This window comes from Thunnus albacares, chromosome 1, assembly GCF_914725855.1.
Source record: "Thunnus albacares chromosome 1, fThuAlb1.1, whole genome shotgun sequence".
Classification (NCBI taxonomy): Eukaryota; Metazoa; Chordata; class Actinopteri; order Scombriformes; family Scombridae; genus Thunnus; species Thunnus albacares.
Window position 1 is genome coordinate 20,615,221 of NC_058106.1, and position 16,506 is coordinate 20,631,726.

The 16,506-nt window shown below is 37.8% G+C and overlaps 1 protein-coding gene across 2 annotated transcripts; it reads left to right on the forward strand.

The window, feature by feature from the left end:
• Positions 1 to 1,078: 1,078 nt before the first annotated feature.
• Positions 1,079 to 15,209, forward strand: aqp9b (aquaporin 9b). Of its 2 annotated transcripts, none has more exons than XM_044348859.1 (6): positions 1,079 to 1,533; positions 3,828 to 3,954; positions 6,074 to 6,211; positions 6,341 to 6,459; positions 7,366 to 7,583; positions 13,170 to 15,209. In XM_044348859.1, exons 2-6 carry the CDS (start codon positions 3,921 to 3,923, stop codon positions 13,330 to 13,332), a joined length of 672 nt encoding a protein of 223 aa, XP_044204794.1. In that variant the 5' UTR covers positions 1,079 to 1,533; positions 3,828 to 3,920; the 3' UTR covers positions 13,333 to 15,209. The 2 variants fall into 2 exon arrangements, with proteins under 2 accessions (XP_044204794.1, XP_044204786.1); XM_044348851.1 differs by lacking the exon at positions 1,079 to 1,533 and adding an exon at positions 2,861 to 3,098.
• Positions 15,210 to 16,506: the final 1,297 nt, after the last annotated feature.

Genomic DNA, 16,506 nt, shown 5'->3' on the forward strand with positions numbered 1-16,506 from the left:
TGACGTTTCTGCGGCAATTCATAGTTTATCATTGACAAACAGTCTCCTAAAACCGAACACACTGTCAAAACGGAAAGTCTCAGATTACCAAAAGAGTTTAGAAAGGATAATATGTTAGTCACAGATATCTGAACTCAATAATGATAATAATTCAATATGTTCATGCATATGGCTTTCCTTTTCTGTGTTTATGTTTTAAATTAGGCTACATATGATAGCCTTAGTTGTTTTGTTAAAAAAATGTTTGTCTTTGTGAAACAGACTAATGTTCCAGAAATGCTTTGAGATAATTTAATGTAACCTGCATCTTTACAAAACAATCTCAGCACAAGGTCCATTTAGTAGCTTATCTCATGACCTCCCTCACCAAATTAAGTTGTCTTGGGCCTGCAACTGTAGATGTTCAATGTTCCATTCTTATTTTCACTTTGGGGTCTTGTCGTTAATGTTGGTATAAAAGTTCTTGACCTTGGAAACAGTCTGTCCACAAATTGAACTCCATATTTACTTTTTACGCACAGTATCCAGTAAGCGCACATTCTGACACCATCACGGTTGAACTATTTCCTAAGTGACATGAAGGTGTAAAACGACTTTCCTCAGCTCACTATCACCATGGAGTCTTATTTGCCTAACACACAGCCTCCCCAGGGTCTAAGATGTTATGTAAATGCGGACTGCGGTGATCGCTGCTACTTGCTGGGGTGCTGTTGGCAGATATTTGTCCTGCAGGTGATAATTCCTTCCAGCGCCTCCTTTTAAAACTTCCCAATAAACATCCACCAATTAGCCGTGAGCGAGATTGTCTCAGGAAACTAAAGGAATTAAAGTAAATCCACGCATGTATTAACACGTCCAGAAAACAACTCTCACAATCAGGTAAGAGCCAGCAAACAGTTAAAGGTTAATCCGAGGAGTTTATGAGTGATAGAGGATGTTGATTGTCAGAAATTTAAGTGGTTCAAAAGAGAATGTGAAATAAAGTTTTAATACAAGCTCAAACTCATTCATGTACCACTCAAACCTTCTCTACTTGCATTTAAATTTTTTAGATTTCATAATCTGAGCCTCTTGACAGGACAAAGGAGTGCGGAGACAGATGTAGGCCCACAATTTGCAAATCCCTGGAGGATGCTTTTTCTCCATCAGCACATCAGCCTTTTTTCACAGCATGGGCGACACTCTGAAAGTGTCTGTTTCACATCAAAGAGGACGTGCCTGAAACGGTGACATTGATTAATGCATTCAAAACATCTCATCCTCGGCCTGTCGCCTCACCTTCTCACAAAGCACAGTGAACGGAAGATAACCGGTGTGAGTAACTTCAGCCGGCAGCTCAAATGTATTCATGGAGCTCCCTCTGTTGGATGAACTGAGCCTCGGACTTTGCAGGGTCACAGCTATTTCAGCAGGTCTTAATATTTACCAAGAGCGGGTTAATAAGATGAAAAATGTGGTAAAGGTAGCATGAAACGAGAAGAAAAATGGGAATATGAAATGAGTTGAAGTCTGACAGCTGCTGCATGAGGAAAGGTGAGTGAAATAAAGTTTACAAACTATTTAAAAAATGAGATTCTCCTCAAAATGCAAGAGGCTCTGGGAAGTTTCTCCAATACGACTTTTGAAAACTATAATGAGAAAGAACGAGATAACTAATGGTTGCATACAGTTTTGTGTGATTTTGCTATATTTTTTGTAGTTCCTTTATCAACAACAACGTTTGAAACAGTTGTTTATTTAAAAATATAGACTAGTTGTTTTCTGTCATATTTTACACAAGGATTTTTACACAAAGGTTTCGTTTTGTAACCTAAATATAAATTACTTGTAGAGATGGAAAATTGGGTCCAATTAACCCTCATAATTTAACCACACACAAACGTGCATTATCATAAAGGTACATTTGTAGTTATTTGTAGAGTAATTCTTTTTATAATTGCTGCACGTATTAAACAGACCGAGTTGATCAGTTTTCTAGAGGATTTTAAAAGTGTGTTTTGATTGGAAATATTTTTAAATGAGACGAGTCTACGTAATTTTAAATCAGCTAAACCTAAAAAGTAAAATTATAGCCTGAATTGGGAGTTATATTTACTAAATGGAAACACTATAGATGGCAAAATCATCTGTGATTGATCAAACTGAGTAATGTACACATGGAGTTATCTGTTCAGAATATTAAACATATGTGGTTTCTGGTTTAATTTCCACTGAGCCTAAAAGTGTTTACAACATTTTTACATCTTCTACATCAACCGAAATTATGTCTTGAACCTCTAAATGAAATTTCAGTTTCTCTCTGCATGTAGCTGTTACTGTGGCTCATGAATCAAAATCATTGCTGCCTCACAGAATTACGCGGATAAACTGAACTATATTTTGATTATGGAAGTAACAGTAAAGTGGATGATAATACAAACATGATGTCTTTTTTTGGTAATGATGGGAAACAACATTCAGGACTTTTATAAATCCTAAGTGAGAACATTTTTCCTATTTATTGCTTTTAAATTCAAAACTTTTCCCAAACGAAAATCTGTTCCAGTCTTTTTTGAGTTGCATTAATGTGTTTTTGTGGTTGTTTTTACCATTCAGACTACTTAAAAATATGCTATTTTATTGTGCAGAAGTGATTTTCTAAAATCTTCATAAATACCTACAATAGAACTACCCTTCCCCTGTGTGTAATATGTGTTTCTCTGATTTACGACATAAATAATTTTCAAATAATTCAAACTTCAAATAAATGTCTTCATTATTGGGTCTGGATGAAAGTGCAGAATGCCCAATAATTGTAATAAAAAGCGGACCCCTTGTGGTTACGAAGGGAAATAGATGCAGAAGCTTAACGTGGCTGTCAGCCTGCAGGGCTGCACGGTCCGAGCACCGAGTGGGAGGCGGCAACCTGCACCGACAATTACACAGAGACTCACTCATAGTTGTTGTTAGCTGTTTGTTCTGTCGGAGGAAGACATCAAGGAGACGCAGAAAAAAAAATGGAAAATGAGAGCAAGAGAAAAATGAAGGAGAAATTTGCCCTGAGGCGGGACATCTTTAAGGAGTTCCTGGCGGAATTTCTGGGGATATTTGTCCTAATAGTGAGTACCTCCCTCTGCACCTGTCATCCAGTTTAAACAGCCGCTTTAAAGCTTTGAACCAGTATGCTAATTAGGTGCCAAACTGGGTCTCTTGAGACTCTGACTGCTGTCTCTCATATGTCTCTATTAACAGATAGCATATTCTGAAAATGACAGACTTTCTCTTTGATGTCTCATCTTTAATTTGCTCCTGACAGAGAGCTTGCAGAAATCATAACAAGATGTGACTCACACATCCTCCAAAAGTGTACTGCAGCACATAACATGAATCATTACAAATACAAACATGGTATTGGATTAATTATATCATATGATGTATTTAATATCATATTGTTTTCTGTGTTTCCTTGTCATTTTTAAAAAAGAGTTTCCTGCTTTCCAGTTGTTATTTCTAGTCTGGGCTGTCCTCACCTCCACCTGTCACCTCCTTGAGTCCAATTTAGTGACTGTGATGTCACATCAGTGGAGTGATGCAGCCCTTTTTATTTTTGGATGACTGCTCTCCTCTCAACACTTTTTTTGGGGTCTGAATTACTTCTTCCTTTTATCTAATAAGTGGGGGGTTTTAATTATTTTTCTGAGCTCCAACTCGGACAAATTGTCCATGGCAGTCAGAGGCTGTTGGTGGACAAGAGGGCTAGTGTTAATGGTGGGTGTAATTGGAATAATTAAAAACAATGAGTCTTTCTACCTCCACCCTTTGTGTTTTTGTTCTTGTCTGTGTCCCAGCTCTTTGGATGTGGTTCAGTGGCCCAGACAGTGCTGAGTAAAGGGGCTCTCGGGGAGCCCTTGACTATCCACATTGGTTTCACTCTGGGAGTCATGATGGCCGTCTACATGGCAGGGGGAGTGTCAGGTAAAAGCAGCCCGTACTTCATAAGGATACATACACAGCTTTCATTCATTACAATATTAAATCATCCACTTCTCAACTCAGTGTCAAGATGTTTTCTCAGGAATTAAGACATTATCTCATCTCTCTGGGGTTTTTAATCAAAGAGTTACAAGAAAAAATATATAGTTGATTTTCCAGCCTACAGAAAACTACCAACACTAGCTGATAACAAAGGTCGCCACACAGTGTTTGTCTGTAGAGGAGATGCGATCTTTGGCCGTGGATGTTTTTTTCTCTCTCTCTGCGTTGCAAAGCAGCACAACAGCTCTCTCATCCAGGTTACTCCATGTCACTGTTATCTTCATCTTAAAAATATCAAACATTTACAAGAAAAGACAAATATCACGCTGCAATTTCATCCTGGATCATGTAATGCAATGCATGAGCTGACTGATCTGCCATGAAATAATGGCCCATGAGGACCAGTGTAGATCTGTGTTATGGATGCAGTGTTACATAATGGAGAACATTCACCACATAGTAACCTTTCTTTCTGGTCCAGAAGGCAAACATTGATACTAAGGGTAAAAATTTAAGATGGGGACTTGGTTGAAATAGTAAAAAGCACTCCTATAGGATGATTTTCAGTAAGACCGGAGATATTATGTCCCAATGTCCAAATGGGACCCTATCGGGCACATTCCTCGCGGATTATAGAAAGAAGAGCCCACTGTGCTGTGCCAGCAATGATAGGGATCGAAAGGGATACTTGTAAATGCCACGGTGCTTCTCATGGGATTGCTGAGCCAAAACGGTGAGTGTCCATTAACCAGCAATCAAGGGATTCATTATGTCTAAGGCTGCAATGTGCTGCCTTTCTTTAGCTGTTGAATGATCATTTCCTCCAAGAAACAGAAAAAGCATCACCAAAAGCGGAAAGAAGAGATCATATAAATGGTGTGGTATTTGATAAAATGTTTAAAAGTCCATACAATACAAACTTTGTATTTCTAACTAAGCAGCGGAAGGACGTGCGATTTAAAATAAGGAGAAATCTAAGTTTGATAGAAAATGGAAAGCGGTACAATATCTTGTTGTTTGGATGGTTGTCGTTATCATTCTGACTCATGCTAGTGTTACTTGTGCTACATGTTTAATGAGAAGAGTTGTAAAGCTTCAGAGGAAGAGCAGAAAAGCCCGAGGACAGGGAGGTTAATATATGGAGAGCTTTTGCTGCATGACTGGGCCATTCAGCCCTGGGGTCCACAGCACAGTGGGAAGCTTCTGTCCAACGACATCTCTGAAGATGATCATAGGTATTGGACTAATGAGCTTTACTGGGGCATGGGTCTCTAGAGAGGAGGGGCGTCAGGTGTGACAAGCCTGGCTTTCTGGGCTTCCCTGGCAGGGCGGCCCCATAGGAGAAGAAAACACAATTGTTTTCACTTTGTAGTCACAGATTTTAGATGACAGAGTACCGTAAGTGTGACACATCATGGTCACTCTAATGACCTGCAGTCTACGTGTGCCTTAAGCAGATTCAGGCAGATTATGTCAGATGCAATTCAGACAGGCAGGGCTGGCTGGTTGTCGTGGTCAGTGTTTGTGAACAGGATGGGGAGATTAACAATGGGCGCATGGCTGATACCCCCAGTGGTGTCACCACAGCGAGGTCAAAGCTAAGATCCCAGAGTGTTAAATAAATGACCCCACACTGCCAGCAGAGCCCAGTAACATTTGGCTGGAATGTGTTCAAACACGCCTCTTAAGACAATGTAGGATATAGGAAAACAGGCACAGAAACTCAGTGCCCTTTGTTTGAGAATACTTACTTAGTTTTAAAGATGAATGAGCACCAGCGGGTTTGAACACAAAATGATCAGACAGCCAATCACCAACAGCTTGTTTTAATCCATTTGAAGTAACCATCTTTATCTTGTAAAAGAGGACACAGGAGACTTCCTCAGCTTGGCCAGAGATCTTTTTTTGGTAATATGTTTTTCTTTGGGTCATAAAAATGTTGGAACTTTTTTATCTCTTCCGTTTGTTGTTTGACTCTGTTACTGAATATTAAGTTTTTAGGTGCACCTTATGCAAATGTTACTTGATTTTGCTCGTCTTTTTTGTTGCATTGCACCAGGAGCCCACGTCAACCCCGCTGTCTCGCTCGCCATGGTGATCCTGGGGAAGCTACCGGTGAAGAAGTTCCCTGTATATGTGGTGGCACAGTTCCTGGGAGCTTTTGCTGGATCTTGTGCTGTTTATGGCCTTTATTATGGTGGGTGTAAATGAAATAACTCTTCTGAGAAAAGGTTTTCCTTACTATATTTGTATACTGTCTCCATGTCTGACTATGTAGAGGATGATGTATGCAGCATGTCCATCTCTATTCTTTGTTTTTTCACAGATGCTTTGATGGACTACACCAATGGAGAATTTGCTGTTACTGGTGTGAATGCCACAGCCAACATATTTGCATCTTATCCTGCCAAACATCTCTCAGTCTTAAATGGATTTGTTGATCAGGTAGGGCTTAAAATTAACTTGCAATTTGTGAACAGTTTCCCCTGAAAATTATATACCAGAGTCTATGTAAGATTTCATGTAAAAAATAAAACCCTTGGAGAAAATGCTCTTTACACTTTATATAACTGCCTGACAATGTGAAAGTCAGGCACGTTTGAGTCACTTTTTCCTCTTTTTTTAACAAACATTTTCCAGTGAGATTCTGTGTGTATGTGGAAGCTACTAGAGCATACAGAGATGCATGTGAGCGAGCATTTAGTGCAGTCATGGGTATAAATGTAAGCATAAATGAACACGTGAGTTGTTTTGCTGAAGTATGAACAATGCTGTTCCAATGCTGAGAATAACTACCATCTGGCCGGGATGTGCATGAGGCGAGATGTTAGTTTGTGTATTTGAGAAGTCATTCAGGACATAAAAGGCCCAATACGTATATTTTTGATTAAACAGTTGCACGCACATTTTGTGTGTTTCTCTGTCGATTATATTTCAACAAACAGCTACAGCACGAGAAGTATTAATAGCATAGTGTCAGTTGTTACCTAGAGAACTGTGTTTTGACATTTGTTGTTGATTTTGATCAAAACTGTGCATTTTTAAGGGTGCGTTTCCTTAATATACAGCCATATGTGGCTATATTTCAAAGCTGCTTCATTCAGCCTTAAACCAGGGGAAAGGGGAAGCCTCATAATAAGCTTAAACAAAAACAAAGGTCAGAGGTCACCACAGCAGATGAGGTAACAACAACAAAAACAACACCAACAAAAAGCATTAGCTTTTGTGTTCTTTTAATTTTTTTTGTTTAGGATTTCTCACTTTAGCTTTGCGACATCAGTATCAGTGTAGTCTTGAATTTTATGAATGTAACTGATGTTATGCTGATTTCCTGATGCTTTTGTTTTGCAGGTGATTGCAACTGGTGCGTTGATCCTGTGCATCCTGGCCATTACTGACAGGAAGAATATCGGTGCTCCAAAAGGCATGGAGCCTCTGTGCATCGGCCTGATCATCATGGCCATCGGAGTGTCAATGGGCCTGAACTGCGGCTATCCAATCAACCCGGCACGAGACCTCGGCCCACGGTTCTTCACTGCGGTGGCCGGGTGGGGCATGGATGTGTTCAGGTAATTTTACTGGCTTAGAAAATCAAAAGGTGCCTGTTAATAAAAATGCAAATATGAAATAGATAGTTTTAAGAGGTTATAATAGGCATTGGTACATTGGATTCATGAAAACGAGGAAGCAGGCTTTTGTGAGCCGCCTGCCTGATAGAGATAGACGTCCAATATCTGCTGCTGCTCTCGCACTCACCAGTGACTGAGACATACAGGAGTAGATATCGCATGAAGAGCAGCATTTGTAGCTCCATCCCTGCTCTCTTGACAATCTGAATGAATATTTCAAAGACCATCCATGTCTTTCCTGCATTTTGAAAAAGGACAAGGAGAGATTCCACGCACATGAATATGAAATATTCAGCGTTTCTTTACTGAAATGGCACAAATGTATGTTCCTCCCTCTTTCTTCCTTTTATTCCCCTCCAGTCATCAAGCTGTTCCTGTTATTATTATTTCTTTTTACTTTATTTACGCTCAAAAACATTTTTATTTTGATCAGAGAAGGAAGTACACAAAATATGTTTTTATGTACTTGTTAAAATGTCCCTAAAGAGCACGTAATACTTTTAAAAACCACAACTTGAGTGATAAATTTTAGCAGGAAGGATTTAACCTCCCTGGTTAAAGGTGCTCCGTTGAAGTTTTGACCACTAGTAGCGCCATAGAGCAATGCTTTATTTGTATCACGCTCCACTAGCACACGCATGAGGATGCACTGGCACATGCACATGCATGTGAGTGACTCAATATATATTTCTGCCAATGGTTTCATGCTACACCACTGGAAGTAATATGGCAATAAATGTAGCAATGTGCCAGCTAAAGGGAGGAAAGCTGGAAAGCTATTTTAAACCTGATGTACACAATGTAGGTTACCAAATATTATTATATAATTTATATAATTTGGCTTTGCAGATGTTTTATGAGGAAGGAAATGCATACAGTTAGTTGGACCTCAGTGCATACAAAGTGAATGAAAACATAACTGTTTATTTACACGAAGCACTACAGGGTACCTTTAACATCTGTAATTCTGAGGCTTTTGCTTCTGTCCCTGAAAAGGTGGAATAACTAAGGAATCTCTGGCTTTTATTCATGAGTGATAGTAACAGGGATTTTTCACAGTCACAGTGAGCAGCACAGACATAATTTTTCAGTGTTGCCCTCGAGCTTGTCCTGAGGAAACTCCAGATGCTCTCAGGCCAGATGGGAGATATTGTCTCTCTTGCATGTCCTGCTTTAACCTGAGTCCTCCCAGGCTTTCTGATTAGTCTTCAAAGATGCCCAGGAGGCAACCTTACCAGGTACCCAAATCACCTCATTTGACTGGTGTTTTTATGTTCTTGATTGCAACTTTATGTTTATGAGCATAGGTGTTGGTTAGAACAAAAATGATCAGGAAAATAAATTTGATGAACTTAAATTAGATAAATTAGATAAATAAATAAATTTTGGCTTAGCTCTCAACATGATAGCAACATGATAAACAACACACATATTTGCTGAGTTGACTTCACCTAACTAACTTAATTTTTGATAATAATTTATTTAGTATAATATATGAAGTGTCACAGTTACCAGATATGCCAGTCCACTTTTAAATAAACAACACCACACAGCAAAGATGGCGCCCTAATTTCACTGAATTGTACACTTAAGATACTATATGCATGCTGCAAACAGGAGAGGGGACAAGGTGCACCCCAGTCTCACGTTTACTTTGGACTTTGTCCAGAGAGCAAATAAAGCTGTCATCCTACATGTACTAACTTTACTTTGTATAAACTAAATGGCTCACAAGAGCAGCCTTTGTAAACCATAGACCTACAGGATGTTCTAAAATCACATGTAGGCTGAATAAGCAGACGCATATGACCCCTCAGTTTTCTGTTCAGGCCTTAAATATTGGTCCACTGTTCTGAGTATCACTGAGAAGAGTCTTCTTGATTTAAGCTTTAATTCCTACTGAGGTAAAGTAGTGTGTTTCCTGGAAAGTTGGAACATTTCCTCTGGTCCCCTTTTACAGGCCCTGAGGAAGACATGTTGGTTGGTCGGTGACTCAGTGTGTGTCCATTCAGATTCTCTGTCCCCCAAATCCTTGTGATACTGAAGAGACACGTCAACTGTTGCACGCTAAATCATTCAAGGCTGTTTGCATTTCAGGACCAGATCTCATTCAACCTTGGCAGCTTTCCACTGAGGAGCTTTCTAATGAACTCTGCCAATGTAGGCTCAGCGCCTCCAGATCCTCCCAGGTCACCTTTAGTTTCTCAAAGTGTTGCTTCCGTTTCACACAAACTTCCCCTGATGAAGTCAGTATTGTCCTTGTCGAGAACAACAGTCATGCTTTAAAATTAAAATAGATTAAATAGATTTTATTAAAATAAATTTAGGTATAAGGGATGGATTTAATGCAAAGTTGAGTGCCTTAAGGTTTAAGAATTTAAATCCACCATGTTTGTAATCATTATATAGACAAGCTCTTTTAATCTTGTCAGGTTTACCACCCGATAAAAAACTGACCACATTTCGTTCATATTTTTTAAACAGCTCTTTTCCTCAGGAAGGTAATGACATGAGAATGTAGATAAACTGAGGAATTACTAAAGAATTTATCACTGTCATTTTTCCATGTAAAGTTAAATTAGTCATTCTCCAAACTTTAAATTTTCTGTCAACTATATGTAGATTTCTATCAAAGTTTTCTTTTGTAATGTGTTCCATGTTTCTGAAGATATGTATACTTAGGACATCTATTGGGCCATCCGACCATTTTAACGGCAGATTACAACAGAGCTCAAAATGTGTATCCTTCAGAGACCCAATTAACCCAAATAACACAGTACATTTATCATAGTTAGGTTTCAGTCTGGAAATAACTGAAAAGTTATTTAGCTCTTCGACTAATTAAAAAAAAAAGATGCAACATTTGGCTAAATTTGAAAATTTACATTGTCTGCATACGTTGAAATTTTTGATTCCAAACTATTTATTCTCAGACCTTATTCTTTCTTACTTTTTGAGTTAAAATTTCTATTGCGATAATAAGTAGATATGCAGAAAGTGGACATCCTTGTTTTGATCCTCTGTACTGAATTATAATTTCAGAAAAAAAGCCATTATTTTACACTTTGGATTTCTATGCATTTTTTAAAATCCAACTAGTTAACGAAACTCTGAAGTTAAAATAGTCTGAACATTTATAAAATGTTTAGATGTTTATCAAATGCTTTTTTCAAAATCAAAGAAGGTTTTCATTAAGCCATAATATTTAATTATTTCAATTATTTGTCTAATATTGTCACTGATCTACCTTGTAAGAATCAACACTGATCTGGATGAATAATATTCAGTAGTACTTCTGAAAAATCTGTTTGCAAGATATTTAGCTAATATTTTAACTTTAATATAGTTGGATCCTTATACCTTCCACATGGATCTTGTTTTAACAATAGTGAGGTTGAGCTATACCTGTATTATATGGCATAGTTTACCCCCTTTATTGAGCTAACCGAAACCTTTTCCTTAAATGTTAAATGTATCTATTTTAATTGGTGATACATACATGCTGCTTGTGTTCCTTGTTTATCATTGGCCCTGCCTTGGTCCTTTCTTTCTAACCCCTGCCCTTAAAGCGTCTGTGCATGTCACTGCTGAAATGTGGCTGTCAAGCTAATAACAGAATACTGCTTGGATAAATTTGCAGCTGTTATAAAAGCAGCAGTAGAAGCTGTTTTATATAACTGAGGGTTTGTTTTTTTTTTTAAAAAGGAAATAATAATAATCTTAAAAATAAAATAACAAAGTGGTTGAAGGCAGTGTAAAGGTTTACTATGGGACAGATACAATTTCTGCTGCTCTCTGTCCCCATGTCACAGTTATAACTATCACCAGATGGCTGATATGACTTTATACATATAAAGCAAGATTGCTTTAATGCACATATAAGCCCTTGGTACTATTGGGTCCATATGATGTTTAAAGTATGTGCTAAATCTGACATAATCTGACATAAAAAAAAACACTCAGGTCAGGCTGAGGATTTCTCTACATGACATCCCATTTCACTGTTGAGTGTGAAGGACAGCACTTGGCTCTGCACAATGTTCACATGGCGTCAATGTGACCCACTGGGTGTCCGTCTCCTGGCCTTATCATCTTAGCTGCGGCCATAGATTAAAGTCTATAATCCAGCCGCCTCCCCCCTATAGTCTACTTCCTGAATGCCTATAGGAGAGAAAGATAGCCCACTCAGACACTTGTTTACTTTCCGGCCTGTGCATCACCTCTGTTAACTGAAGCCCTTTCACCTGCAGTAAAGGCTCCGATCAGCCACATTGACCAGTATGGCTTTAATCTCCCTTCAACTCAGCAACAGAGTCTGTCTGAGGTCAGCCAAAGTGAGAATGAGGACACATAGACACACAGAGCTCCTTAAGACTTTACTGTAATCTGGGATAATTGCCTATACTCGCCCCAGGTAGGGCAATACTAACATAAACATACACACAGATTACAGAGGGAGTGTATATTATTTAATTGTAGAGAGTTGTATTACAGTTTCATAAAATTGAGGGACTTGGGAGACAGAAGGGACAAAATCCAAGCAGCAGAGGTCCAGATGACGAGTCCTGACATTTAATCCCTATTATACTGTAGGTCAAGCTCCAAAGACGCTGGATCCTACACTTCCTATAGTGTAATTCAATAGGGTCTTTCACTGTGCTGCGTTCACATTTGAGTTATCGTAATTGCCAGTTTATGACATGTAAATAGCGTTCACATCAACATATAACATGCATGATACTGCAACAGGTGAACTGGATATTTTTTAGAGTTTTGATATATCTGACTTGGCGCTAAATAATAAGAAGTGTGTTTGAAAACCAAACAAACATGGATGTCCCATGAGAGCCAAAGTCTGCCGTTTAATGTAATTAAATATAAATTTAAAGGATTAAGTGTGACATTGTCAATGCACAGTATTAGTACAGAGGCAGACAGGAAATATGGGGACAGAGAGAAGGGGATGACATGCAACAAATGTCCCAGACGGACTCAAACATCACAGTTTACATGGTACACAGTATTTTAAACCCTCACACGAACAACTCACAACCAGTCATAACCGTCTTGATTATCTGATGATGTGAACACTTGCAAGTTGTAAACATGGGAATCTTTCCCAACTCTACCGTCCATTTCCATTATAGAGTGGCAACAATTAGTCGATTAATCGATTAGTTGATCAACAGAAAATTAATTGGCAACTATTCTGATAATAGAATAATCATTTCAGTCATTTTTTAAAGCAAAAATGTCAAAGAATTGCTGGTTTCAGCTTCTCAGATGTGAGGATATGAAGCTTTTCTGCGACACACATGACAGAGCAACAGAAGACATTATACAACTATTTTTTTTAGAAATAATAAACACTGCCTATGACTAGTAAATTGACTTAAATATGTAAAATTTGTGACGTTACCCTTTAAGGCAAAGGCATTCAGGTAGAATGCTATGTAAATAATAGCAAATATATTGTTGTTAATTTATATTTTCTGATGATTACTTATGTGTGTGTCCTAACCACAGAGCTGGGGGATGCTGGTGGTGGATCCCAGTGGCGGGACCCATGGTGGGCGGAGCAGTTGGAGCTGGTGTTTACTTTCTCTTCATTGAGTTGCACCACCCCGAGCCTGAAAAACAAGAGGAAAACAACGTCCAGGACAAATATGAAATGATAACGATGAGTTAAAATGAAGAGCAAGGGCTGCTAAACATAACAACAAAGCCTCGGTGGCTGATTCATTCACAATCTCAGAAGGCAAAAGTATTCATCTTAACAAAGCAGTTATATACATTAAATATTATATACAACAGGTATTCAGAGTCACTATTTTGAAAATGTACATGTTGTGATTACAACAAGGCATGCATCTGGCTACGCAATTTCATAGTCATTTGTAAAATATGCATGAATGTTTTATGATGTCTTTTAAGTCTTTTTTATTGAAAGTCTGGTCTATTAATAGTTTTCAGGTTTAATCTGGCAGGGACTCTTTCATATACCAAAAAATTAAACCTTCTTATAAAATATATTCTTTTTATACATCAGGTTTTTCTTTTATCTCCATTATATCATAACCTTGCATGGAGAGTTTCTTCTGCATTATAGCCATGTAGTATATTAAACTGGGATAACCTCTTCTCATTAGAAATATTTGCCAAGTTTCTGTACAGCATTTTTTTTTTTTTTTACGACAATCTACCTAACAAACAAACAGGGGCATTAAATATATTTAGCACTAAGGAAACAGCTGATAAACTTTGACCAAAGGTGGAAATGTAGTAATTTATATTATTTTTAGCTCATGTGATACAGTAATGTATGTGTTTTGTGGAGTGACCTCCTTATTCTCTTTCACTTCATTCTTTGCATGTGTGTAAAGGCACTTGTGCGATTGATGGCTTTATCTTGCTTTCAGAGCTGTAGTTGTGATAGTTGTTTGTTTTTGTTTTTTTAGAAAATCCAGCCTTAAAGGATTATACTGGTGTTGCTTACTTTTCTACTCATCTCCATCATTTTTCTGCTGTTTCAAATCCACCTGATGCGATACACAAACTTGTGTAATGTTATAAAAAGCCATAACATCATAAGATACTTAAATATCTGCTTTGTGCAAAGAAACTGTAATTTTGTTTTTAGGCAAAAAACCTTTGCAAATTCCTTGATGAGTTGTGTCTGAGTCAATACGTACTTTACAAGGAGCCATATGCAAACACTGACTGTAATTGTTTACATTAAAAACTCTTTGGAGCTAAGAGAAAATATTTAATAAAACATCTACAGGGAGAGAAACACTGCCAACATACCAACAAGACAGTATTTCAAAGAAACAATACTGGTCTTTTCCTTTATTAATTGTACTTTGAGATTCATACTGTTTGTATCATGTGAGCACACATTGGATTCACTAATACCACGACCACAAGATATGATTTAAAAAAATATAAATTGTAAAACATATCAGCATGGATGAATGTTGTCAGACACTGGGATGCATTTAGACCTATGTTAATGTGAATGTGATTATTATTGTTGTCAGTTGAACAGGCGTTTTTTAAATACATTAATCATGAGATTATATTGCAGTGCACTGAACGACATTTTACAGCAGCACAAAGGCTGTTGAATACACAAGACACTTGTTAGGCAAAGTGACAATCACCTAAATTCAGAAGTTTTCTGGTCTGAACCAGCAGCGCATCATGCCGATTCATTTCAAACCCTGTATGTGGCCTACTTTTGACCTGGAATAATCACTGTACGCATGTTGGCAAAGCTGAAGGTGTTTGTTTCACTGAATCTTCAGTTTTTGCAGTGAAGTGGTTTATATTTTGGCACTTGTATTTCCCTGTGATACACTTTGATGCTTCTGTCCTGAGTGGCAGCCTGTCAGGAAGTAACATATTAATCTTTTTGTGTGTTGTTTTTTTGTTTGCTGATTTTAAGCTGCTTTTTCTAAGGCAGTTTCCTAACTTGATTTTCTTAAGTACTATCCATCTGAATCAACAGTTTTTCTTTTACACCTTTCAGTGTACCTTATTATGAAATAAAGTTTGTTGAAATTATTTGTTTGTTCACACTTTTTGTAGATTTTCAAAAAACAACATGATTAGGGGTGCAACAATATATCATGGGGTGATATTCTGTGATACAAAAATGTGATAATATGCACAGCAAAACTGAGAAATCGTCACCACAATGTCTCCCAAAACATTACATGGTGGAATGTGCAATAACATCACATCCATTAAAACTGTGATCTGTAAATTTTACCACCTGATTCTTATCATTGGCAAAAGGGATAAAAAATAATTAAAAAAACACTTTCTGGGGCGATAACTGGATTTCTTGGCTATCCAAGGGGGTTGTAAGAATTTTAGTCCAACTAAGTTCAGATATTGTCTCTTTAAAGTATCCAAGATATTGTCTTCCAGACATTGTTTTCCTGTCCAATCGTATGTTCAACTGATGTAAGGCTTTGCTTGTTAAAAAAAAAAAAGTTGAAATCTGCAAATATAAACAACACTAAGCCATGCTAGTGGCTCTGTGAAGCTGTACTTAGGCACAGTGGTGCTTTGAGCTAAATGCTAACGTCAACAGGCTAACTTGCTCTCAGTGACAAAGCTACCATGGTGATGTTTCGCTGGTATAATGTTTATCTTTGAACTTTTCCCTGATGATGAGGCTAGAGGAAAATTCAGGCTATCACTGATGTTCTTATTACAATTCAATTACAATAGTTTTCGAGGCCATCCATGCAGTAATTGTCAACACACACACATACAGGCTGGTATGTAATAAGTAAGTAAATCTATGCACAATCATCAATACTAGTTGCAAGTACAGCAGGAAGACATACAAATTTAATAAAAGACAACTGTAAAAGCTTATATAACTTCATGGAGAATGAATGAAGAGTGTTTTTTGCGGTTCAGTGGTATTGAGGCTCTTCCTCAGAGGGCATCCTCCCGTCTAATAATAACAGCTCTAAATTATAAAGGGCACACCAGCTTCTGCATATAAGCCTTTTGCTCATATGAAATTATTCCTTCAGTTTTTTGTCCTTCCTCTAAAGATGAAGAGTATATTTTGAGAGATAATGATTTTGCAATCCACATCATTCTCATTTTGAACCTGATTGACAGTACTTTATTTCTTTCTGAGTATACAGTTTTATTTGTGTATGTTTGTTCATATAGGCAGTCATCAGCAGCTATCAGTATGTCCAGATGTCCAGACACAAAAGCAAACATACACCCTTTCCCACGCACATACACACACACACACACACACACACACACACACACACACACACACACAGTACTTGGAAAAGCAAAGGGTCATCAGGTTTGCTCTTACAAA

Excerpts from the sequence above, each read along its gene's own strand:
- aqp9b (XM_044348851.1), top strand. The coding sequence starts at position 2,997 with ATGGAAAATGAGAGCAAGAGAAAAATGAAGGAGAAATTTGCCCTGAGG. Across the intron at positions 3,099-3,827 it reads TGGGGATATTTGTCCTAATA|CTCTTTGGATGTGGTTCAGT; the intron begins GTGAGTACCTCC and ends TCTGTGTCCCAG. Across the intron at positions 6,460-7,365 it reads TAAATGGATTTGTTGATCAG|GTGATTGCAACTGGTGCGTT; the intron begins GTAGGGCTTAAA and ends TTTGTTTTGCAG.